Source organism: Platalea leucorodia (assembly GCF_965183815.1).
Source record: "Platalea leucorodia genome assembly, chromosome: 19".
Lineage (NCBI taxonomy): Eukaryota > Metazoa > Chordata > Aves > Pelecaniformes > Threskiornithidae > Platalea > Platalea leucorodia.
Genome location: NC_138841.1, coordinates 467,607 through 493,170, shown reverse-complemented (window position 1 = coordinate 493,170; position 25,564 = coordinate 467,607). Strand labels below are relative to the sequence as shown.

At 46.5% G+C, this 25,564-nt stretch overlaps 2 protein-coding genes across 5 annotated transcripts in view; one reads left to right on the top strand and one right to left on the bottom strand.

Moving 5' to 3' along the window:
• BLTP3A (bridge-like lipid transfer protein family member 3A) overlaps nucleotides 1–19,102 on the top strand; it is a 32,617-nt gene extending 13,515 nt beyond the window's left edge. The window contains exons 2-22 of one of the 4 annotated variants that reach the window (XR_014230197.1): nucleotides 20–182; nucleotides 1,798–1,836; nucleotides 2,316–2,407; nucleotides 2,610–2,799; nucleotides 3,240–3,380; nucleotides 4,040–4,210; nucleotides 5,279–5,456; nucleotides 6,534–6,620; nucleotides 7,224–7,388; nucleotides 7,890–8,032; nucleotides 8,796–8,937; nucleotides 9,487–9,680; nucleotides 10,419–11,968; nucleotides 12,209–12,405; nucleotides 12,941–13,092; nucleotides 13,198–13,345; nucleotides 14,291–14,562; nucleotides 15,435–15,543; nucleotides 16,098–16,213; nucleotides 17,618–18,044; nucleotides 18,846–19,102. Coding sequence is in view for 3 of the 4 variants with exons in the window: in XM_082330296.1 (XP_082186422.1) it covers nucleotides 20–182; nucleotides 1,798–1,836; nucleotides 2,316–2,407; nucleotides 2,610–2,799; nucleotides 3,240–3,380; nucleotides 4,040–4,210; nucleotides 5,279–5,456; nucleotides 6,534–6,620; nucleotides 7,224–7,388; nucleotides 7,890–8,032; nucleotides 8,796–8,937; nucleotides 9,487–9,680; nucleotides 10,419–11,968; nucleotides 12,209–12,405; nucleotides 12,941–13,092; nucleotides 13,198–13,345; nucleotides 14,291–14,562; nucleotides 15,435–15,543; nucleotides 16,098–16,213; nucleotides 17,618–17,743 (4,375 nt within the window). In the remaining variant the exon portion in view is untranslated. Of the gene's footprint in view, nucleotides 1–19; nucleotides 183–1,797; nucleotides 1,837–2,315; nucleotides 2,408–2,609; nucleotides 2,800–3,239; nucleotides 3,381–4,039; nucleotides 4,211–5,278; nucleotides 5,457–6,533; nucleotides 6,621–7,223; nucleotides 7,389–7,889; nucleotides 8,033–8,795; nucleotides 8,938–9,486; nucleotides 9,681–10,418; nucleotides 11,969–12,208; nucleotides 12,406–12,940; nucleotides 13,093–13,173; nucleotides 13,346–14,290; nucleotides 14,563–15,434; nucleotides 15,544–16,097; nucleotides 16,214–17,243; nucleotides 17,395–17,617 lie in introns of those variants that run through there. The other 3 variants (XM_082330296.1, XM_082330297.1, XM_082330298.1) reach the window with 3 other exon arrangements.
• Nucleotides 19,103–21,819: 2,717 nt separating this feature from the next.
• Nucleotides 21,820–25,055, bottom strand: TAF11 (TATA-box binding protein associated factor 11; the record flags this gene model as incomplete). The annotated part of the gene is made up of 5 exons (XM_082330002.1): nucleotides 21,820–22,507; nucleotides 23,642–23,738; nucleotides 24,223–24,310; nucleotides 24,620–24,759; nucleotides 24,858–25,055. The coding sequence occupies 5 exons, from the start codon at nucleotides 25,053–25,055 to the stop codon at nucleotides 22,377–22,379; spliced, it is 654 nt and encodes a 217-aa protein (XP_082186128.1). The 3' UTR covers nucleotides 21,820–22,376.
• Between the last annotated feature and the right edge of the window lie 509 nt (nucleotides 25,056–25,564).

Sequence of the window (25,564 nt, the reverse complement as noted above, 5' to 3'; positions counted from 1 at the left end):
TTTCTTTCTTCTCTTGTAGATTTACCAAGAATCTCTCTCCAGACAAAATCAACCTGAGCACACTGAAAGGGCAGGGGCAGCTGACCAACCTGGAGCTGGATGAAGAGGTGCTGCAGAATGTGCTGGAGCTGCCCACCTGGCTTGCCATCACTCGGGTCTACTGTAACAAGGCATCTATCAGGGTGAGCAGAGGAGGCTGCGCTCGCGTCCCCAGATGCAGCTTCCGTTTGTCACTCGGGAATTTCTGATGAAGAATCATGATGTGATCCGATCCACGCATCTCAAACCCTGTGCTTTAGATGTGAGATTTGCTAATTGAAAGCTATGAGGTAGCCATAGCAGGTTTCACCGAAGGCCGCCTTTGGCAAGCGCTCTGCCCTCGGTGGTGGCCAGCAGCAGACGGTAGAGGATGCTGAGAGAAACACAGGCAGAGTGTGCTGTGGTCCTTCCTCACCTTCAGGTGCCCTGTTAAGCCAGCAGTGAGGTCTTTGTGGTTAATAGCCACTGATGAATTTCCAGGAATTTGCCCAGATGCTCTCTGGACTCACTTACTTATTTGACATACGGAGTGTGCTATGGCAAAGAATCTCAGAGCTTAACTGCATCTGCTTTTGCTTGTATCAAGGCTGCATATACTAGTTTTAGTTGTTAACCTTCTGGCACGATTATTGGAAGAAATAGTGAACAATCTTACCCTGTTCATTGCCTCCATGTTACTTAGGATTTTACAGACAGATGTTTGGTCATTCCCTCCCATTTCCCTGCTATTTTGATAGCGGAGGAGTTTTCTGTGTCTTTCCTCATCCCTGCTGATTTTTTTTTAATGCTAAAGAAGTAACACAGACCTCCAACAGGAATAGGAAGCAGAGGGAAATGGAGTGCAGTTCTCTGAAAGCCTAATTACACTGTGAGGTATTGTAAAAATAAATTGAACTTAAGACTTAATTGTTGAAAATGCAATTCCTAAGAAATGCGTGAATAGTGCATGTCAAAAGCTGCACTCTCTGCACTCAGTCAGCCTTTGTGCCCACAGTTATCCATTTACGTGCACAATTGCTGAAATTGCGCACGTGCTTGCAGTTGCACTTTTGCACATTGAACTCCTCTTACAAATTCTTCCTTTTTGTGCTTTTTAGAGCAAAAAATTGGTTTTTTTTTTCAGTTGATAGGAAATGCCAGATTGTTTAATCTCAGTTGGTACTAACCATAGTTGCATTACATGTATGCAAAAGTTTTTAGTATATCAAAGAGACTTGCCATAACAGAAATATGGTTCTACTCTGCCAAGTGACAATAAAAATGAGCCTGTCTTGCTCATCTGATCCTCTCTGTTTTTAGAGCCAGATCTGCTTAATTTAATAACAAATGTTTGTTCTCCCTCCTACGAGAACTGCAGAATAAGTGTTGCTGTAAGAAAATAAAATGGATCCTTTTGGTTTATGCAGTCTTCAAAAGAGTTACCTGACTTCCAGTAACAGCAGCAATTAATTGTAAACTCTTTAAGGACAAGAACATTCTTCATAAAGGAATACGAAAAATCAGAATTTGACCTGCAGGATATCTGTTACTCGTGATGATATGTGAGATCCAAAAGCTAAGCTGGATTTATAGGTCTAGCAACTGGAATGTCTTTTCACTTGTCTGTGTGAGCCTGTTTGACCTGGATTCGGCAAGACATGATGGATTGTCACCGCGGTCATTTCTCAGAGAAGAACTTTGGGCTCAAATGGTTCCCTGGAATTTCTCAAACTTTCCAATGCGAAGATAACTCTTGTAACCCCAACTTTATTGTTTCAGATCCAGTGGACAAAGCTGAAAACACACCCAATCTGCCTGGTAACGTTTCCTCACTTGTTCATTCCTTTTCTTCCTCACTCTTTTTAATCTCTCCTACTTGAGAAAAGTTCTGTGAAGGGAAACTGTGAAGTGCATGCTCAAATTTTCATTTGACCTAAATCCTCTAGGCCCTTAGCACATAGGGGAAGGGGGGTTCTGAGAATAGTCCTATTTGACAATGAGTGACCTCCCACGAGACCCACATTTTGCTGCAGGATGGAGCTGGGCTGAGCTCTCAGTGAAGTCCAGGGTAACCTTGTGCCTGGTTTTTGTTGTTTGTTTTCCCCCCACTTCTGGGGATTCAGATTACCCAACGATTCTGGCACTGATGCTGTGAGAGCTTTAGCACATGAGACTCTTGGAAAGGCAAGAGACTCCAGGGCTTGTTTATCCCTGCCCTAGAGTCTCAGACCTAAGGCTGGTAGGCTGAGCTTGAGTCTTGGTCTTGTATTTATCGCTCCCATGTTCTGTCTTTACAGTACCTGGATAAAGTGGAGGTAGAGATGCGAACATGCGAAGAGCCTCGGCCACCCAACGGACAGTCTCCCATTGCTCTTGCTGCAGGTCAAAGGTCAGCCCCTGAGCCCCGTGGTTCCTTTCCGTCATGCTACTGGGGTACGGGTAGCCATTGTTCTCAATGGTTAACCACTGGCCTCTCTGCACTCAGGTTTAAGTGGCTCTAATATTGCTTCTAAACCTTGGAGTCTCTCTGTATGTGGTCTACACCTACCGGGCTTTGTAGGTGATGACTTTGCGGGACCTTCTCTTTGCAGTGAATATGGCTTTGCTGAAAAAGTTGTGGAGGGGATGTTTATTGTTGTCAATTCCATCACCATCAAGATTCACTCCAAGGCCTTTCATGCTTCTTTTGAGCTATGGCAGCTCCAAGGCTACAGTGTCAACCCAAACTGGCAACAGAGTGACTTGCGACTCACCCGCATTACTGATCCACAGAGAGGAGAGGTAAAGCATCGTCTTATTTTGCCTGTCATAGCGTGCACAGAAGAGTGGCACTTGTGCTACCCCAGTCCTCTGGGGTAATCAGGCTGTTGTCTGAATTCTCATACAGTGATGGCAGGGAGCCCCCGTGAGCTTGCCTGCCGTTTGCTGGAACAGGGTGGCTGAGAGCTGACTTGTGTTCAGGGCTTTCTCTGAGCTCTTCTGATCCGAGAGAATGAAAATGGAGAAGCTCTGAATGCTTTTGTGCTTTGTCTGGTTTTAAACACCGTGTGAGAGAGTGGGTTAGATGTTACCTGGGGCATAATTTCATTTTTGTACTGGGATCACAGAAGAAGAATGATTTTCTGTGGCCTTGTTTCATTCCACATCTTCTAAGCATTTAGTTTAATCCTTGAAGTAGTTGAAAATCTCAGCATTTTCCTATTTTTCCTCCTTCTGGGTAGGTTTTGACGTTCAAAGAGCTCACCTGGCAGACACTTCGGATAGAAGCAGATGCCACTGACAATGGCGATCAGGATCCTGTTACTACTCCTCTGAGACTCATTACCAACCAGGGGAGGATCCAGATCTCTCTCAAGAGAAGGGTGAGAGTTTCCTCCATACTTTGCAGGATATAGCCTCACTGCCTGGTGCAGTGATGATGCATATTTCCTCCCACGTTCCTCAGCAACCGTTCTTTTCCTTCACAAATGTTGAGCCCAAGCTGCTATATCGCTCTGTGTTTTCTGTTGGAAACAACTGTGTTCTTGCCAAGTGTCAGAGCAGTTTATTTCCCAGGAGAAGATAACATGTATGGAGCAAGCTTTTAAATCTGTTCAAACATCCCAAGGAGAGCTGTCATCTCTTTACTGGGAGATTAAAGCCTGGTAGCCTTATTTTTAGCTGTCAATGGAAATGTGATGAAGAGTAGATTAAAAAAAAAAAAACAAAAACAAAAACCAAACTTTTTTTGTTGTGCTTTTTTTGTGTGTGGTGTTTTCTGGTTTTGTTTGTTTTTTTGTTTTGTTTTGTTTGTTTGTTTGTTTTTTTAAAAAAAGCAATTTGCCTCCTACAGAGGGAGGTAGCTTTGACTACTTTCCTTCTCAGAGGAGGTACTGTGGACATCCACCAGATGAGTTAACTTCTCTCTCAGATGAGTTTCAGAGCAGCATCTCTTGTTTCTGCTACAGCTTCCGTGTATTATGAAGAATGTATGTATATGGTTGCAATTCTTAAAGTCTCTGACTCCTCCTTGCTGTTTCAGACCAAAGACTGCAATGTGATGGCATCTAAGCTGATGTTTCTCCTTGATGACCTGCTCTGGGTGCTGACAGACTCTCAGCTGAAAGCAATGATGAAATATGCAGAGTCTCTGAGTGAAGCCATGGAGAAGTCTGCACAGCAGAGGAAAAGCTTGGCACCAGAGTCTGTACAGGTGAGTGAATCATGATTTGAATGTTGATCTGCCAGGAAAAAGGAAAAGACAAGGTGAAAGAGACTGTTTCTGTTTGTGTGGCATCTCGCCCTTGCTCACAGAGCATCTCCCTGATGGGAACTGGTAGGCTTACCTGGGGTCAGGTCAGCATCGCGTGGACTGTGGGCTGTTGTTGCCTAATGAAGTGACCAAAGGAATTGGATTCATTGCCAATAAGCATTAGAGAATGTTCATACGTAGTCACAGGCTAGATTCTGTCTAATGGCAGGGGAAAAGTGGTGGTAAGTTGCATGGCTTTCCAGATTTGGCTGGCACATGGAAAGTTGCAGAGGGTCCCATGAGGATTTGATTTGGTAATAAGCCGTAAGCGTATTCTAGAAATAATCTTTTCTGCCTCTGAGTGACAATCTGCCTAGGCCTGGGAGAAGGGACTCTGGTATAATATGACATAAAACCATAGTGAGCTGTGATGCTCAAGGGAAAACATTGGCATCCAGTTTCACTGTTGTTGTTCATGTTTCTTTTTTTCTTCCTAATGTTCTGGAGAGAGCTCTTGATTTTTGCAATTGTTCTTCAGTTCACATATAGCTTAGCAGTGTACGAGAACCTTAGAACAGTTGCTTCTGCCAGTAACCTTGAACTTCCTTTGTTTCAAAATGCTGTGCTGAGTAGTTGTTTGACGAATGTTACAGAATAAATACATAGGGCAGAGGACAAAAGATGTTTTCAGAGACAAGGATGAGGGAAGAGGAATATCGCTGCTGGGGAAGGAAGGCCATGCACATAGTGCAGTGAGATTACATAGAAGGGGGATCAGGAACTCTTAGTCCTTTTTATCCAGGAGCCTTAAAGCATATTCCAAGATGTAGTGGAGGAAGAACAACAGACAAAGAATTTTGCTGATGAGAATGTAGGAAAGGGTCCAGATTTCTGGACTCCCAATTCAATTTCTGTAAATTGATGCCTTACAGTCTGGAAGATTGCAGGAGTTGTTTTTAATGGCATTATAACCTTTTTTTTTCTTTTTTTCTTTCTATTAGTTGTTACCTACTTGTTTCTCTTTCATAGGTCACACCGCCTGCTCCGAGTACCCAGCAGTCCTGGTCTCAGCCGTTTGGAGTCAGCCCAAATGCAAGTAGCATTGGTCAATACTTTGATAAGCATGACATGAAAGAGTCATCATACCACCTCCTCATCTCACGCTTGGATCTGCATATCTGCGATGACAGCCACACTCGAGAGTCAGGTAACTGAGAACAGCATCAGGAGGACACTGCAGGAGGAAAACATTACTCTGGTCATCAGTTTTCTCTCTTGAAGGAGGATTTTCCTCTTGAAAACAGGCATCTTTCACGTTACTGTTTCCCAGCGAGGCAGCAGGCAGTTGTTCAGGCTGATGGAGAGATCAGTTCTGTATGTCTGAACTAGGTATTGGAAAATCTTTCTTGGCTCTGTGGGACAAACATGGGGAAGTCCATCAGTGGACGTGGTTGCCAGTGACCTAGTTGAACAGATAGAGGATATGCTCTAGGAACAATCTGGTATTGAGCAATGGGAATAAAGCATGATCATTCCACTTGGTGAGAAAATGTTTGTTTTGACGGTGTTCAGGACATTCACAGTAGCATAGCTACAAGGATTCTTTGCCGCCTTTGACAGGCCATTCCCCTGTCTACCATATTCTTTTCAAGCAAGGCTTTGCTAATTAGTATGTGGTTTACTCCTGGGTTCCCCCTACTGAGATATACTTTAAGTATTTTTTTCTCTTTTGAGGCAAATTGTACTCCCCTCCCCCCTTTTGCACAGTCGTCTCTGATCCAAGTTGTACTGTTTGTTTCTACATATCTTCCCTTTAAAAAAGGGAGAAAAAAAATTCTGCTACCCACATCCATTGCTATCCCAGATTTTTTTGAACCAATCTCTGTATCGCTGTCTCCTGAACTGCTGTTATCAATGTTTTAGCACAGTTTTGTTGTCTTTATTTTGCTGGCCCTACCAGCAAGTGTTCAAAACAGAAGTGCTGGTTATCGTAGTGGGAAGTGTAATTGATAGGGGCCTGGGAAGCAATAGGGTCTTGCATTTTGGTATTTGAGACTCTAGGTCTGGCTCTTATGGTATGAATTGTTGGCCTGTTACATTCAGTTGTCCTTTCCCTTGCCTAAGACAAGATTTTGATACAGCTTTCTAAAAGATGATACCCTAATACTGTCCACAGTGGTAATCAGTCAGTGGTGGCAATCAAAGCGATGTTATTGTGAATTCTCCTGAATCAGGACTTGGATTGTAGACCTGATCATGGTTTTCTTTGTTCTGTTTTCCGCAGGCACTTTGAAACATGGGATGCTGGGAGGTGCCATGCAGCTGACCTTCAGGAGGATGGCTTTTGACTATTACCCTTTCCACAGGGCAGGTAGGGGACCATGTGGCCTCTCAACTTGAGAAGGGGGATAAAAAAGAATTTGAAGAAGTGATGCCATATGGCTTCAGGCAGGACTGGAAGAAAGGCTACACAAAGGACTTGGGACTTAAATCTTCATGGGCAGGGTTAATCTAATTTACCTGTCAGTGGATGACTGACAAGTGCTGGCAGAACAGAGTACAAAGAGAGGAATAAGTTGCTGTCTGTTGTGAAGACACAAAGTTGAAACTTTGGATTCCTTTTCAGTTGCTTAAGCTCTGGATCTGGTTCTTATATATGCCTAATCAATTTGGAAGGGTTATAGGATGTATCCCAGGAGAAAATCTGTTTCTGGTTAACTGAAGAATCAAGGAAAAGTGACCTTGGCATTCTTCCCAACACTTGAATTTGGAACACTTGCTGGTAGGACCAGCTCTGTTGTGTGAGAGCCCGCACTTGTTTCGCAAGCACTTAGTATGCTGCATATTGCACATTCCAGATGTGATATCAATAAAGAGGAAAGCTGTACAGATTTGCATAGGTTTGGGGGGCATAGGAGGGTTATGTGTGTCCAGGAACCTCATTTTTAAAGCCAGGATGTTTGCTTTTATGCAGGAGATGCCTGCAAGCATTGGGTGAGGTACAGTGAAGCAATGGAAACACGAGGACAGTGGGCAAAGAAGTTGGTCAGTGAATTTCAAAGCAAGATTGAGAAGCTTTATGAAGAAATGGACCCTGCATTTGCCAGGACTCCACTTTCCCCCTTCAAAAGGAAACCAGGTAATGGTGTTTGATAAAACTCCTAGTAAAGCAGGACATGGGAACAATTTTGCTCCATCCAGCAATATCTCTAGTTACCTCTCCCCCATTTAGCAGGCTGATTTGTTGGTGCAGAAATCCGTAGCATACTAAAAATCATAAATATAAGGGCAAAGGAAAGTGGCTATCATACTGGAATAATACTGCAGCAAGAATGGATAGACTGCAGTAGTCACTTTCCTAGCTTATTTATTGAGTTTCTCTATGAGTATATAAGGAGTAAATTAAATACTTAAAGCCCGGCTGAAGAATGTGTTCTCTTGCTACAGAGCACACTCATCTTTCACAGTGTTCTTCCTCCAAAAGTCCTAAGTTTTTTTGCTGCCTAGCTGTGCCCATCTGTTTCTAATTTTGGGGCTGTCAATTCTGCTCCGTAAGCACATACATGTTGGTATTGATGGTGAAGTTTGCTGCAAAGGAGATGAGTAAAACCCTGCTGGTTCTGCTTTTCCATCCCCACAGATACTTCGTTGAGTCCTCATAAAAGTCCCTTAGAGAAAGGCCGTGTACCACCCACAAGTTTGCCACGACTCCGTCACCCTCCCTGGAACCGGCTTCGATCCAGCTGTGTGGTGGTTCGAGTGGATGACTTGGATGTTCACCAGGTAGGCATTTGAGCAGTGTCTGGAGATGTTCATGTCGTTTTTAAAAAAAAGAAATTTAATCTGGTATGATTCAAATAAATCATGCAAATTTCATGTCATCCAAGACAATCAAAAACTCTGCCCAGAGAACCCAAATGCCGTTATGTTGCATGTAAAACTTTTAAACCAAGTATGAACTGCTAATAATTTTCATGTTCAGAGGAAATTGCATGCATAACCACAGAGTTTCTGCACTCTGTTCACATCTAAACTTGCATCAAGCATTAGGCAGGCCCAGGGTAAAAGATATCATGCATTTGAGAAGTTAGTGAGGATATGGATTTTTGACAGAGGAGGAATAAGTCTTCCTTTGTGCTTTCTGACCCAGGACAGAAAGCATCACTAGACGGGATCAGGCCCTGCATCCGTATACCCTGTAACCATTGCAAGAGCATAATCAGTACCAGATACTATAATGGACTTATCAAGATGCTGTTAATCTTGAAGAAAGCTGTAAGATATTTCAGTTCTGTTTATTCACATCACCTAATTCTAATTGTCATGGCTCTTACTAGCAGTGACAGGAGACATAAAGAACTAAATTCCCTCAAAGGAGAGGAGGTGACAATATTAGCAGGTAGAAAAAAGTTTTAGTTTTACTTGAAAGCAGAGTATGTTTGATGTGTAAATGAGATGGATTGAATACAGGAGACTGCGGGGTTACTGGGACACTTTATTTTGCCAAATCTGAATTCTGCACAAGTGCTTACCGTTGTGTTTTCAGGTTTCTACGGCTGGTCAACAAAGTAAGAAACCCTCCACCTTGCTTTCATGTAGTAGAAAATTCTTCAAACTTCCTGATCAAGTCTCTGCAGTCCATATTGAATTCACAGAGTATTACTTCCCAGACAATCAGGACTTTCCAGGTAATACACCAAGGTTAGCACCTTCTTTCGTAAGTTTCTTAAAGCATCAGTCAACTCTTAATTCTTTAGGGGTGTTAACCCTATTACATATTCTCTGGGTGTCCATTTTTGTTTAGTTTTCTCATGTTTGCCTTTCTAATGTTTTGGTTTTGTTTGTTTGTTTGTTTGGTTTTTTGCCTGTGGGAAAGTGGGATAGAGTTTGCCTGGTGCAAAATGTGGAGGCAAAGTTGTGCTTGCAAAATAATGTATCCAGGAACGTATTAAAGGAGCTGCTGTGTCTGCCCAACTCGTGGGGTTCTGCCTTATTGATTAGCACTGGAGTAGGACTGTAGAGTGCTCTGGGTGCTCTGCAGCTGACATGATGTGAGACCTGGGACAGCTCGTTTCTCTGGTGCACCACAGCTTCTACCTTTCATCAAGAGATCTGTCTTCCAGTGGGTGTTGAAGCCCTCTGCGTTGGTTTTGTCAGTGCAGGTTATGCACTGAGCTGCAGACCACTTGAAGTGCCTTTTCTGCTATTATTAATGTCTTGATTCTGTTTCTTTCTAGTTCCATGCCCAAACCTGTACGTACAGCTGAATGGCCTGATGCTTACCCTCGATACAGCAAGTGTGCTCTGGATAAACTTCTTCTGTCTGGATCTTTATCGCAGCTTGGAGCAGTTCAAAGCCATCTACAAGCTGGAGGACTCGGGCAAGCATGATGAGCACGTTGATGTTCGACTGGATGGCTTCCGGCTGAAGGTATCATTCATTTCCTTCCTTCCCCAGTCTTCAGTGTTCACTCCCTCCCTGTCGTGGAAGGAACATGAGACCAGGACATAGCTGGAGTCCAGACTGACAAAACAAAACCTCTACCTTTCTCTACCTTTCTTCTGTCTGACACTTTTGTGTTAGTTTTGTTTTGATCTGTGGGCAGTAAAACAGGTGCTTGAGTTCTAACCCAGAATAGGCAGGCAAGTCAGTATTTAGGAAAACAGTTTCAAGGAGAAATTGATGGTTTAAGTAGTCAAAAGTTGTTTTCTGGCCCTTGGAAACCACTTTGACTCTCATACTGTTGCCAACGGGCCCCCGTCTGCTGCACTGACATCCTATGGTGTTTGTCATTGACTACCCTTGTTAGCAGTTTTGTGAGGAGGCCTAGAGGCCTGAAAGTATAGTAAGTCCTTGCAGAGAAGGATCAAAGTGAACCTTGTAAGTTGAGCTGCTACATAAGCCATGGATGGTAAAAGAACCTGAAATAAAACTCAGCTTAAATTCCCTCGTGTCCGATTCCTCTTCCCTGATTTGTAAATTTTATTTAATTTTTCAGATAGAGACAAATCGAGAGTTTAGTCTAGCTCTTGGGATTGTTGTAGAGACCAAGACTTCTCAATTCTTTATATATTCCACAGCTGACCGTTCTGTGTAAATGGCCAGGATAAGCCTCTGTTAATTGCCCTTTTCACCACTTTACTTGTGATATCTTTCTTCTCTGTGTAGCTTAACATCCCCGTGGAGAAGAAAGTCACGGACCATCAAGATCGTCCACAGACACTCTGCATTTGCACGTCAGAGATGACTGCCACCAACACCCGCCACGCTCCCTTCTGCAGCTGTCAGGACCTCCAGAGCCTCTTCCGTAAATTTGCCAGTTCAGAATTCTTCCACTCCAGCTACACTAAGTTCCCAAGGTCTCGGGACAATTTCAGCCTCCTCCACACCCTTTTCTTGCGCCATGCATATGAGGTGGATGATAGGCCTCAGAAGCATCGAGGCTTTCCCCAGCTACTACACAAAACCTCTGCCTCTGAAGATCTGTGGTCTATGAATTTCACTGAGCTTTCCCTGGACTTTGAGGGGGCTGAAAGTTCAAAGGGCAGAGCCCTTAGCTTTATTGACCCTTTTCCCCTTTCCATTTGGGCCTGCCTTCCCAGGAGATGGGGGCAAGCTCAGATATCTAAACGACAGGAATTGACTGCCTCTGAGTTGAAAATCAAGTCTTCTGCCAGCTTTAGCAATCACTCCAAGAATGAGAACCTTTCTGGAGAACGTGGGGTTTGTCAAAGGTCAAAGACTGACCAGGATCTGAAGAACATCTACAAGGTCCCAGAGACAATGGATGTCTTGGGAGAATCTGACTGTGAAACTGATGATGGAGTAGACGATAAAGAGCTGGAAGCCTCTGCTGATATCCATGTGCTTGTGTCTTCATCTGTTCATGTCAAAGTTCGGCTCAACCACTACCAATACTTAGTGCTGCTCAGGATGAAAGAAGTTCTGCAAACACTACAGGAGCAGTTGGCCCAAGATACCCAGGAAGTGACTGGGTCCCCTTTAGATTCCATGTCTGCTTGTGTAGGAGTTATGTTCCACAGTGCCGAAGTGGCCCTGCTCATGAACCCTGCACCAGGCTCTGTCTTGGAACCCAGATCCCTTGACTCGGACACAACAAGCCTGATTGAGTCTGAGCTCTCGCCTTCGGACAGCAAGGAGGGGCTGGTGGCAGAAGAGAAGGAGCTGAAATCGGAGACCAGTTCGGAGAAGGGAGTATGCAGTACCTCTGAGGTCCCAGAGGACAGTGGGATTGAAAATATAGGTATCAGTGTAACCAGTGTACTGCTGGAGAGACTCCCAAGATCTGCAAGTGATGGAGCTCTGAGTACAGCTCCACATAGTAAGAGCATAGAGGAGAAAGGTTTGATAGAGGAAGCACATGAAGCTGTGGAAGCCCTGGTTGCAGAAAGACCAGCTGAGACCAGTAGCCATCCTCAGAGCCCTCCTGCTCTCCCTTCTAGTCCAACCTCGGACACCCAGCCCTTGGGGAGGGGAAACATCACTCTCAATGGCCAGGCAGAACTCATCCCTTTGAAGAACATAGAGGTGGAGTTGTCTAGTGCGCTGCATATCACAAAAGATGCCACAAAGGAAGCTCTGCATGTGACTATGGACCTCACCAAAGAAGCCATGTCTATAACAAAAGATGCTCTGAGCCTGAGCCGGGAGAAGATGACCTCTACCATGCAGAAAATGCTCTCTCTCCCCCCAGCCAAGTGAGTGGGCCATGTTCCTGTGCTTCACAATAGCAGCAGCAAGGCTGCAGGGAAGGGGCAAACATAGGCTAACTGCTCCCTTTCTTTCCATATCATTTGGGTTAGAGACAGGTTAGATCTTCATCTCTTGGGGTTGATCTAAGTACACTAAAGTCTGACTTGCAAGTGTTCAGAGTCCAGCCCAATATATGTATAATCTGGAAGCTAAGCTGTCTGCCTTTATCACTTTTTTTCTGGCAGGGATTCTGTGCCCAAAGCAGAAGAGGGAGCAGTGACTCCCAGCGGGAGTGGCAGCAGCCGAATGCGTTTCTTCTCCATGAAGAGAACAGCATCCCAGCATTCCTTTGACACCACTTCTGTGGATGGGAGCGGCCCTGAGGATGGGCTGTCTGTGGACAGCGATGGCAGTGACGGCTTTGTGATGCTCACGGACTCTGGTAACAAGCGCTTGGCTCTATCCTCTCCCCCACTCTTATTTCACACCGGTGAATGGTTTTCTGCCATGAGCGACTGAGTCATGTTGTGTTTGTATGGAATTCATTTGTGCCATCCCTTCTTCTTGAAGGTCATGAGTAGTTCACCCATGATGGCTCTTTCTGCTTTTGTAGGTGCCTTCTCTTTGAGATGAGGAGTATAAATGAGTGGGGAGGGTGACCCGTGCACATAACAATGTTGTTCTAAGGCATTTGGCCATACTAGAGCAAGGACTGTAAATGTGTGCAGGTGGGTGGATGGTACACAGTGTTTAGGAAGGGTTTAGTAAGGGCTGGTTGGAAATAGGGCACACCAAGCATTTCAGTGGACGTCTTTCACTTCAGCTCTGTATTGCTTAAATTCATCTGAGGCACTGGAGAGTGTTCCCTAGAGGATGGTATAGGCTGACAGGCCATGAGATTCAGGCAGATACTGAGATCAGGACTTCTTAAAACCAGAAAAAGAAACAGAATCGAGTTGTTCTTACTTCCATTTCAGAACCCAGCCTGGACCCTCTTCCCTCAGGGCATCTTCCTCAGGTCCACAATGACACAGGCAGTAGAGCAAGCCTGATGGCAGAGGACGAGGGTGGAGTGTCTCCTGACATAAACAGCTCGACTTCACAGAGTGAAGACCCCAGCCTTCAGCTGGTCAGAGTTCCGTTCCTTTTCACTGTAATATTGCCTCTAAGTGAATCTGGAAGTGAACCGTGTGGTGTTTGTTTTAATAAGTGAGCTTGTCGGTTGCTGTTTCAGGTGTCTGTCCTCGTGCTGAAGATGAATGAGGTGAACTGTGGCATAGAAGCACGGGGTGATGATTTGTCTGTTGCTTTACAAGTAATGAACGTGGTTCCAGAGCAACTGAACAACGTTGGAATGTGGCAGTATCTGCGTGGCTATCTCGGTAAGACGCTGGCTCTTGGAGTCTGCTGCTTTTACAGCTGCGCTTTTATAACTGGCTTTTATACCAGCCACCCTCAGGGAATACTCCATTTTAACTGGTATTTCAGTGTTAATGTTTAGTGTATTTAGGATTGAATATGACTTCTGTGTGAGGGAATGTGAATGCTAAGAATCTTTCTGTCAGTGGTTCAAATCTGGTATTTGAAAGATGTTTCCAAAGTGCCTATGCAGTCAAGCTCTATGGTGGCTAGGAATCATTGACTGGGATTTTTTTAATTGCTGCTAGGATGCATGAAATTAATGAAAAGAGTGAATAAAGCTATCTAGGGAAATCTTGAAGTTATTCCTGCCCAGAGAATAATGCTTCTGGGCTAGGGTACTTCCCCAGGGCTAAATTCGCATTAAAAAAAAAAAAAGCCACAAAACCAACCAACCAAAAAAAAAACAACCAACCCAACTACAAAAACACGAAACCAAAAGCAACTACAACCCAAAACTTCAAGTGAAAGCATGAGCAGTTCTTGGAGCGTTAATCCTTTCCGTAACAGTACTGCCTGTGGCCAGGAGGGGACAGAGTGGATACGCGATCGGGGAGCACTGGGATGGGGGAAAGGCTGATGTGCTCTGGAGAGCAGGGTGGTGAGTGAGCTTGGTCAGCTCGTGTGTATGCCAAACGCAGGCTGGTTTTAATGTCTGCCGAGATGGTGAGAGAGAGGGGTGCACCTGTGGGCTTAAATGGTCCTGTTCTGGTGTTAGTTCCTGTGATCTGGACTCTTAGTCATTTCAAATTTGGATTCATTTCATGTGAAGGATGGTTTCAGACTGCTGTCATTGTGAACTTGACTCCATTCTGCATCCGGACAGTAAAGGGCTTTTCAAGATACCTATTTTGAGTTTGTATTTTATTACTGATGCCATCTCCTGCAGTGAGATCTTTCTGCTATAGCTCTAGGAGATCCAGGTATGGAGAAGCCTTCAGTCCCTGAAGCTAGTAAGACCCAGCCAGAAGTGTGCTTACGTCTTGAAGTGGGACCTAATGCTGCTGTGCATTCGCCACTCGCTGTTCAGAATGGCTTCCTTCATATGCTGGTCCACAGTTACACAGCAGAGCTCTTCATGTCCTTCCTTACCAACCTCGGCCCCTTTCTTGAGGATGAAATAATTCCAGAGGTGATCCCCATGGAGATAGAAGTTGTGGATGCCAAAATCACATTGAAGGTGAGTGTATGGGGAACCAGAGATTTCCCCCAGGATGGTAGCCTGGGCAGAGCTCACTTGCAAGATTCTGCTTGGGAAAGGATGCTGTGGGATTGTTGTGGGCCTCAGCAGAGGTTCTGTTTTCCTGATACTGTTTTATTTTGCTTCTGAAAACTGCCTCAGGGATGAACGAATAACACAATGGAATTGTTGAGTGAGCAGATTGTAGAGAAATGGGAGCCTGACATTCAGATTCTCTCCCCAGCTTTGTTGATGACCTGCTTCGCAGGCTCAAGGGAAAGAATTAAATACCTCTTCCTCCAAGTGCTTGTGTGAAATGGGAAATATTTGACCTTTTCTGTGAACATTTAGAGAATTACAGATGAAAAACATTATGTAAGAGCTGGGTGATATTTAGGAGGGGGGCACTGACAGAAGTTCTTGATTAAACCTTTTTGAAAGCAATGCTTTGGCTCCACTGACAAGCAGGAACCAGTGTTGCTGCACAGCAGCATGAAAATCTCCAGACTAGGGGATATTCGCTTTTTTTGGCTAAGGAATATTGGCTAGGGGTTTGAATCGGGAATTTGTAGGATGACAACTGTGAGAGCAGCCTTCAGGGTGATGGTTGTAGGCCTCTCCTCAACCTTTATTATGGATATGACAGAACTTGGTTCTGATCTGTGGGAGTGCTTTCTACAGAGATTAAGACTTACATGCAGCCTTGTATATAAAGCCAGGCTTTTCTATATAGTGGGTGACCTTGGTGAGCTCTGGTAGTGCTGCCAATTGGTAACGCTACTCCTGTGAAGGCTGGGGGCAAGGGGAATCATTTGCAGAGTGGCCAGAGCTGTCACAGCAGTTAATATCTTCTCTGCTTTGTTTTATTCCAGGATGACAGCCCCCGGGTATACCCTACCTCCCCTGGCCCTGTTCCTATCACCTTGGCAGTAGATCACATCGTTGTGAAGCGCAGAGATGATGGGGTGTTCTATCTAACAGGTCAGCAACATCGGGGAAACTTGTTTTACCCCCGGCATCCCCTAGGCTGTGCTGGAGGAGTCTGGAACTGAAAAGTGATGGTGGCTGCTGGGAATGATGGGCTCTGGTGTGTGAGCAGTCCCTGCTTCAGTTCTCTGCAGTCATTTCTACCAGAATGGGCAAACAATCTTCTGTCTTCAGAGCAAGCACCCAAGTCCTTTGGCTGCTCTGCCGTGTTAATCTCTGGATGCATGCGTTCCTGCCTCTAGTTCTTGCTGCTTTTGTTGTTTTGTTTGGACAGCAAATTTGATGCCTGAGGCAGAATAGCTTAATACCTAAAGCGATGAACTGGCAGCCTGAATTCACACCTGATGTTTCCTTGAGCTCCCACAGTCAGGACAGATTACTACTTCTTCCCTTGCTTTAGTTTCTCCATTTTAAAAAGGAAATGGGATTTCCCCCCCCCCCCCCCCTGTTTAAAAGGAGGAAAAAAAAAGAAAAAAGTTATTCTTTTTGTTCTGAGAATCCTCTTGTATAAATGCCCACACCTGAATGTTTTCTATGCTTCTTTGCAGCTCCGCAAGGGGATGGCTCACTGAAACAGGAAAAACCTGTGTCAGTTCTTCGGGAACAGAAGGCCCCAGTGGAGTGCATCTTGGCAGCCCCAGCAGCAGGAACACGTGGACTGCAGGTGAACCACTGCTGCCTGTTGCTGTCTGGACAGCTAGATAGCTGGTAGTAGGCTGGAAAATTAGGTCTTTTGTCTTCATGTGTTTGCAGTTACTGGTAGGTGTGGTGTGTTGCAGATAGGGAGTGCACACCAAAGCAGCCTGTACCTCCTTTTACAGGCCTTCTGAGAAGTAAGGATACCTTGCCCAGCATAAACGCTTGTTCCCTTTCAGAAATCTGTGGGTTTTTTTTTTTTTCCTGATTGGCTCCATCTTCCCAGTGTGTCCAGTTCCTTGTTAGAAAAATGAATCAGGAGGTTCCCACAAAGAAAGAGATATTTTGTCAGAGTAGAGTAAGTCTTGCATCCAGGGAGTTTCAGGTTGCTTAAAGTTTCTGCTATTCAGTTTGAACTTTCTTTCCATTTTGATCCATATATCTGGAATTCCAATGACTGGTTTATTTTTAAATATGTAGTGTTCTCTAATTATACCTCCTGTTTGATGCCAGGTCTACTTGGTAAATTGATCACCTGCTATGGAAAAATACATATTAAGGGAGCAATGTGGCTGACTAGGTACAGAACTGGACTGGGACTTTGGATGCTGTTCATTAGTTGGTGACACATAACTTCATTTCTTGTCTTTCTCTTTTCCATGTAGTGCAGAGACTTTCTCTTCATCCCGTTCATGGCATCTGGTGAAACAGGGCCCTGACCAGAACTGGAATGCATAGGCATCACAATAGCTGAGCTTCAGTTTATTTTCTGATGTTATTGAATGTAACAGGAACAAATGCAAAGGCTAAATTCTTGAGTAAAAATGAGAGCCCAAGGAAAAAAAACTGTCCTGTGCCATGAAACTGTAGTGGGATCCCAATGGCAGTGTTTGAGGACAGAATTAACTTTGTGGAGACAAGAAATAGGAATGCCAGGCATCTGCTTGCTCCAGCTATCATCTTAATTTTAATAAATCTTTTGAGGTGTATCAGGACCGCTTACAAAAGAAGAATGTAAATCAGAGCCCAATTTTTTTTTTCTTGCTTTCTTTGTATAGTAATCTTCAGCCAGAATCGGCTATCTGATTTGCAGGAAGAAACCTTGCCCACTGCAAGTCTTGTTCCTGTGCCTAGAAATGAGAAGGGAAGTCTTGGGGAGAAAATAGTCATTAGGCAGCCCTCACTGGCAGCCTGAGCTGTCTCTAATGACAGGTATGGAAGTCAGCAGGCACCAGTTGGCAAGTACGTACTCCTGCAAATCAAACTGGGTCATGTTGTCAGTGAGCTTTGTGTGGTTGTGTCACGCTGTGTAATTCATCTCAAAAGCTCCTGCTTTGGTTTTCCTTTTTGAGCAGATGAGTGTAGTCAGATCTGCCCTGCTGCTTACCTTTAGAAAATCCTGGTTTGTTTTTTTTTCCCCTGTCTCTTGCAGTTAAAGGAAGTGCCAGAGTTGCAAAGGGAGCTTCAGACCATGAAAATAGCCCTTGCAGAAGCCAACATGGACAAGGCTCGCCTTCTGCAGGAAATTAGGAAATACAATCCCCTCTTCCAGCTCTGACAGTGAAGGCGCAGGCTGCAGCTGCTCAGGAGGAGTGGAGACCACCACCAGCACTAAGGCGGCTAGTTTGATTATATTGCTGCTAAACGGGTCAACCTCCTGGAGACTGATCACCTCAAAGAATGGAAACTAATTGTGACTGCAAAATGAACTTGAAAGAGGGAGAAAGGAAGGAAGGCCTGGCTGAGCAACAGGGAAGGACGAGGAGGAGTTCTCTGTTTGCAGCCACTTTCCTCTGTCCTGGCAGTATGGTGCTGTCTCCGTCACTGAACCAGGGCAGTGGTCAGCCGACAAACAAAAGGTCAGAAGTTGGGGGGGACACCCCATGTCTCTTCATCCGTGGGTGGTAGTGACAGTGTGCTTTCAGCCTTCACCTTTCATGGTAACATCTAGAGATGGTCCATGTTGGGGTTTCTGCTTCTTTCAGCCTTCCTCGTTGTGTTCTTGCCCAATCATGCATGCCAAAGAACACAGAAAAAGGAGTGTAGTTACTTCACCACATCAGGAGTGACAGAGAATAGGTACGGCAGAAAACGTTGCTCAGAGCGCTGATGTGAAAGCATGTGTATGATCACATGGAAAACAGAAACATAGGAGGTCGGTGGGTGTGGGAGATGCAGAAGGGATTTCCCCCCTGTGGAATAAGGGGGCCACAGCTCACTATTCCCTCAAGAACAGGGTCAGGATAGTAAAGAAATTCCTTCAGACTTCTTTTTCCACCAGTAATTTTGTGTCAGGACAGAATGGGTAGTATATTAGACTTAGTCTAGTTCATTCTCACTTAATCCTGCAATGTTTGGCTTTATTGATGCAGAAACACACAGGAATTAATTTATTTCATTATAAAGCACTGTTTAAACTTTCTTTAATTTTACTGTCAAAGAACAGAGGTGAAGGAAGTTGGTTAAGTCACAGAATGAGATGAGCTATGCGTTTTCTTTGGGATACATGCTGTCCTCAAACGATTGCATGCCAGAGTTTCACCAGTGCAGAGAGGGAGAGCAGTACTGGCCGCACAAGGAAATAGCTGTCTGCGTTCCTACACAGTCATGTATTTTTATTAGCACTGAGGTCTTGCCTGGTCTTAAATGTCTTTTAACAGGGATGTCGGTATGTGGGTCAGGAGAAGGGTGCTGACCAGGCTGCCTTGGGTGGAGGCTGACACTATGAACCGCTCACTGTGGGTGGAGATGAAACAGTAGCTGTTGGGTTGAGCGTGGTTTGTATTCTCACCTTTTCTGGGGCTGCTTTGCTGAAGAGGAAGAAGTCTCTGTGGTCAGTGACTGACTTAAAGAAATAGCTTCTACAAGTGTGGAGGGAAAAAAAAAAAAAAATAGTAAAACATGAAGTCAACACTAAGTCAACTACTTAAAAAGTAAAAAAGGAAATGTCATTTACGAACTGCGAGAATCAAATTCACTCCTGAAGGCAAACTGGGATGCGGTTTCTTTGCTCTGCTAGTCGGGGCACTACACAGTTGATGTGCTGAAGACGGCAGCAGCCGTGCGGGGCAGTTGTGAAGGGAGAAGCTGTTCCAGAGGCAAATTTGCTCTGTGTTCTGATACGGAAGGGTGTGACTTCAGCCCCTCTGTGTTATGGATGAATGCCTGTTCCCTCCCCTGTTATACACAGCATCTCTACTGCGTGCAAAGTTTGTTGGATTTTATCTTATTTCGAACTTTGATTTGGATTTTTCCAGATGCATTGTGTGTTTGTGTAAATGTACCATTTCTGATGCACAGGCTTTTTAGCACATGTAAAACAGGTAGCGATTGCCACACACTGAGTGCTAGGAAAAGTGACAGATTATGTGCGATTCTCCTTTATTAATCAGATGAAAACTTCACTTGTCTATAAAGGTTAGGTAACCCTTATTGTGTTTTTCAGCTGAACACACTTCCCAAAACTGTAATCTAATGGATTTTTCTATTTTTTTTCTATGGAAGTATTAGTCCACTGGAATTAGTTTAGCTAAAGTAATACAAGATTTTAATCCTGCTCACTATGCAAGGAGCAGGCTCTGATTTACAAGCCATGATGAGTTGAGGCCTGGAAACTACACAAAAGCAAGCGAATAACTTGGGAGTTAAGTTTGTTTTTCCTGCTGTGCTCTTATATACCTGTTCCTATGGCCAGCTCTGGAGCTGTTGAATGCTTCCCCTTAACAGGCACTCCTGAGATCATTTTAGTTCTTCTTTAGCTCTAGGGGAAACAGGAAAGGATTTACAGCGCTAGACTCGATGTGAGGCACTGCTGTCTGTGGTTTGCAGAGCGCCAAGAGTGAATTCCTTGTGGTTGTTAGCTTTCTTTCCCTTTGGAAAAAGATGGTAAGAGAGGGACGGTGATTAAAACAACTGTCACTCTTAAGATCATCATCTTAATTCCATGTTTGACTCCATGAGGCTGAAGGTAGCTTTGAATAACATTTGTTGGAATTAGTCCTTGTCTGCTAGGTTTGAACAGCCGGCCCTGGGGCAGGCTGTACTGCTGGAGCCCTGTATTTCTGCTGAGATCTGACTGACCAGTGCCTATAACCAGATACGACAGCGGCAGCGAGAGCCTGACCTTCCTTCTAGAACCTCAGGAAGCAGGCAGCCACAAATGAATTACCAGGAGGAGTACTTGCCTTTGGCAGAAGCGCGGTTTCTGGGCGGCAGGAGGCTTCACGCTCGCCACCCACTTAGCCTGGGCTAGCTCCCATGGTTGGATGCTGTGACTTCTGCCAGTTGCTCTCCCTCCTCCAGGGGAGAGGATCGCTCCTCCTCGCTCCTGCTAGGCAGCCTGGCTGTTTTCTCTGGAGTGTGTTCTGTGACCCGTGCCCTGCTCAACGCAGCCCTTGACAGGACAGATTTGTGGTGCTGCCTGTGACGGAAAATGTACGAGAGCAGCCTGTCAGGCCTGTTCTCAAGAGGAAAATGCACTTTAACTTTTAAATGTCAGCGGGCATTTCCTTCACCAATACTGCCTCGTGCATAGGAGAATTCAGAAGTAAAAACTGGGGTTCTGAAATGCAAGTTATCTTCCCTAGTGAATAAGCTCTTGCTGTGAGCTGCTCTCATAGCAAGAGAGAAAGGTAACAAAGCATCTGCGTATCTGGAGTTGCTGTGAAACAAACCTATCTGTGAACAGCTCACTGTAAGTACCATTACGAACTGCACAAAGCCCACATAAGCAGAAGTTGAACTTTGTTTAGTCAAACCTACGTGCTTCTGTGCTTGCTCCCTCTTCCTGTGTGAATCAAGAAATATAAGAATGCTTGCCTTGGTGGAATGCAATGGTATTTTTACTTGTTATTCACTAATTGCTTGAAAATGGGAGGTTTCTTTCCTCGCTTTCAGATTTTCATGATTTTTTGAGTAGGTGTCCAGCTTCATCTCAGCTGTCCAGCCAGCTTGGGAAGCGAGTAGGGTGCAAAGTGTTTTCCCAGACGTGGTGCCTACTTGCAGCGTCACACAATTCTGTACTGCTCCCTCCCACGCGTGCAGGCTGAACAGAGCTGGGGCCAAGTAGTTTACAGCAAACTTCTTGCTCCAGCAACTCAAGTCAACCGGTTTTGTTTAAGAATTAGAGCACTTCCATTGTTCTAAGTATCAGTAAAAAGTACTGTAAACCCAAATCCACTTCCTTTGTACAAGGCATACGTGTGGGAGGACAAGAACTCCCGTATCTCCACTGATGATGATTAGCAAAGTTTACTTTGTTGAGCCTTTTATTTAAGGACTCTTCCTATGTTATGATGAGAGCCAACTTAATCCTTTGCGTAACTATGACACAGTTACCCTAGGAAGAGCACATGGCCTCAGCATCTTTTACATTTAGTTAGAAGCAGCGCGTTCACAGGGGACTACTGTATGTACAGGTGGGTAATGTGCAAGTCTGAACTTGAATTTGAGTTCTAGGCAGTATTGGAACTTTGTTGCAGTATATTTCCACTCATGCATTTATTGGTTCTATGAACCATGAAAAGAAATTAAACTCGTTAACCTCCTCACAGGCTCGTGCTTTTTTTTTTTTCCCCTTTCCCTCCTGCTTCACCTTGTATGGTTTTCTAGACAGTTCCGTAAGAGTGGCTTTGGGAAGAACAGCCCAGCAATGACTTCAGAAGCATCAGCTTTCAGCACGGTTCCCTTGCAGCGTATGCTAATGGAACAATACATGCCTGAGGCAGGCGCAGCTTCAGGAACATGTCCGGGTTGGTTGAGACAGATCATCAAGTTGCACTCCCCAGACTTTGAATCACACAAACACCATTACACAATTAATATTTCCCAGCAAGACTAAGAATACAATAACAAGTTTAATGTACAAAAAAAGACGCTTCTGTACATAGACACTACTACACCTGTACGAGCAGAAACTATGATCCTTGTGCGTGAATATGCTGAAGACCTTGAACGTTCCTATCCCTGCTCTGTTGAAGCAGAGGAGCCCAAGGCTCCAGGTCAGGGATTTGGCTCCTGCTGGTGTCTGCGTAGTGCTCAGATGAGGAGCCAGAGGGCAGGAAGCCTCCCTGCAGTCGCTTAAGTCTCTACACAATGCTCCTGAAGGAGCTTCAGTCTCGTAGCTCTGCTGTAACTGCTGCGAGGTTCACAACAGAAAGCTTGTTTTAACTTCTGTCTTCTCTTGGGATACTTCAGTGGAAGATGATCTTTTTGTATTTGGAATTGGGGATCTGTCCTCGTGACTTGAGCCTCCTGACTGCCTCTCGCATGTGCTTGGGCTGCAGCGGTGGCAGCTCCCCCCACTTCTCACACACATCCAGTGCTAAACAACAAAAAACAAGGAGTTCACACAAGCAGGACAGATAAACTTAGCTGGTCTCTTGCTGTTCAAGCTTTCATTTTAAAGGCAACAGGTAACATTTTCATCCAGGGTTTACAGCTCACATTTTAATATACAAGAATGAAACTGCTCTGTGTGCTTTTCTTTGTCTGAAAGAAAAGTCACTCCTAGGGGCACCAATACCAGAGCAGAATAAACTGCTTTTTAAGCCACTCCAGCTCCTATGGAATATGCTGGTTTGAGTCATACAAGAACTTAGGATCTTAAACCTTCTGCTCGAAAGCCAGCGCTCGGTTGGGTGGCGTGTTTTGGGGTGGTTGTGTGACAGGAAGGTACAACCTACAGTGGACTTACAGGCCAGTTTCTTTTCTGTCATTTACAGTAAGTATCATTCATGCCTCCTGCCAAGGACATGAAGCAATTAATGACATGAAGCAATTAATGACAGCAGTGAAGCTGCTTATCCAAACCGCCTCAGGCAAAACACAGCACTGCAGACAGCAGCAGCAAAGCTGCATCACCCCGGTAACGGCGATGCCGGCACGTATAGGCCGCGTTTTGTGCGACAAGTCTATACGAACTGGTTGGCATCAAAAACAGCATCACTGCCTCCTGCAGCCTGAGCAGAGCAGCTGGGTCAGCCTCCCACCCGGTGTCCCAAAAAGATCTCAGCTCATCCCATAAGGGGAGAATCTTATGGGTTAAGAGGCTTAAATATATCATTTCCCTCTGGGCTGAACTTGTCTGCTGTAGTATTAACAAAAGATCCTTACTGCCTCAGTGCAGCCTGCTCACAGGCCAACTTACAGGGCACGAACTTCTAAGTTATCCTCCTCAGAGAGGATAAAACAGGAGGCCAGCAGCCACCAACCTCTGCTGACCCATGGGCAGCGACAGTGATCGGATTAGAGGGGACTACGGGCAACCCCATGCTTCGCCCCTCTCTTGGCTTAGCTCTTAGCTGCAGCCTGGTGCTGCTGGAAGGTCAGAGGGCCCCGCGGGACAGCAAGACTGGGAATCGCAAAGTGTCTGGTCTTGTTGCACACCCTGCTGCTCTGCTTTAAGCAATGAATTTACCCCGTATACTTAACTTCTAACTCGACATTTGCCACTCACCTTCCTCCACCACCTCCCCAACGAAGACCTTGGAAATGCCAGACATGGCGATAACCACGTTCTGAGAGACAGAGGTGCCGGTGATGGACTGGATCAGCTGCACGAGAGACAGACAGTCAGCTGAGCGAGGCACACAGCAACGGTGAAAGATTTTAACTCATATTTAGCAGTCTGAGCCTGTCAAATGTCAACCAACAGCTAATGAAATGCATAGAACAGCAGTAACTGATCTTTAGAATTAGGTCCTACAGCTTTGGGCGCATGCTGGCTGTCAAGGTTTTAGCTTACCCTCCTTCAGCTGCAGACCCTGTGCCAGCAATTCCTTTTTCCCCTTGCCTCACAGCCCCCCCAGACCACCGTTATTTAAGATGAGCTCCTATTTAAACTGCGTAACCTGTGCGAGGGCACTGAGCGAGAACATAATGGGCTAAGCCGATCTGAGGACAGTGGTCCTGAGACACAGCTGGAGGAGGGTGCACCGCAGAGCAAGGCCTAGACGTGACGGCAGCCAGGCTTAGTAAGGCTCAGCCTGCTTGTTTTGCTCAGACTCTTTCTGTGGTGAAGCAATTTTGAAGTCGTACCCGTTTAATAGCAGCTTTGGGGAAAGCAGACCGGCGATACATCTCGTAACGATTCAACTGTTCTTCAGAAAAGGAAGAGACCAGTATTCTGGAGTGGAGAGAATTGATCGTTTACAGCTAAAACGAAAATAAAAGTCTGAAGCTCTTCAGGCCACTGCAGCAGCCCTACAAAGCCCTTCTACCACCCCAAGCCTCCCGCGGTACGGAACAGAGCCGGGAAGGGAGAGGTGGTGCTAAGGTTTACAATGCGGAACGGCTGGGCCCGGCCGGGAGGGATCCGGGACGCGCCGGGACATCGTTAACCACGGGCTCAAACCGAGGGGACCATCGCTGCGGTTTCCAGCAGCAAACCCCGCGCTCTGTGCGCTGCCCGCCCCAGCCTCCCCCCGGCGCTCACTGCATCTTCTGGATCTCGTCCTCGTCCACTTTGTGCTTCTTCTCCTTCCGCTCCTTCAGCTCCAGCTTCACCTTCTTGGCCGCCGACGGCTGCAGGCCGGGGTCCTCCCCGTCCGCCGCCTCCCCCTCCGCGCTCCTCACCTGGGCGAGAGCGCAGCGCTCGGATCGGCGGCCCCGCGGCCCGCCCGGGCCCCGCTCCCCCCTCACAGCCGGCGCGGCGCAGCGCGGCCCGGCCTCACCTCCCCGTCCGGCGCCTCCGCCCTGGGCTCGCCGCCCCCGCCAGCCTCTCCCGCCTCGCCCTCGCCTGCCACCTCCGCGGCCGCCGGCTCCTCCGCGGCCGCAGCCCGGTCCCCCGAGGGGGACGCGGCCGCGGGCGGCGGCTCCTGGTCGCTGGCGGCGGCCCCGAGCTCCTCCCGCCCCTCGCCGGGATCCGCCATCGCCCCCCGCGGCGGCGGCGCTTCCTGATGACGTGGCTCTACGGCTGCCGCGAAGGGCCGCGCCTTGCGGGCGGCGGGGCGGGGCCTGTCGCCAGGGCAACGGGCCTGCGGCGGCGGGGGAGGCGTGGGGCCGGCGGGGGGCACTGGGGAAACTGGGGGCACTGGGGTGGAAGGAGCAGGGGGGACTGGGGGCACTGGGGTGGAAAGGGCGGGGGGAACCGGGGGCTCTGGAGTGGGGGGCTCTGGGGGAGCGGGGCGGGGGGCACTGGGGGAACTGAGGCCGATCCCCTCCGGCTGTGGGGGTCTCTTGTGCAGAAACAGAGGGAATCTGGGTGTGACAACGGAGCCGCCTCACGGCGGGGCAGGCCGGGGCGCGCAGCTCAGCCCCTGGGCCCGGATCGAAGTCACCCGCAGGCCAGGCCTGCTCGAGGCACGGCCGCGGGTGTTGCGTCTCGGCAGCAGGGCCGGGTGCGGACAGGCCGACGCCGTCCATCCTCGCCGAGGTGAGG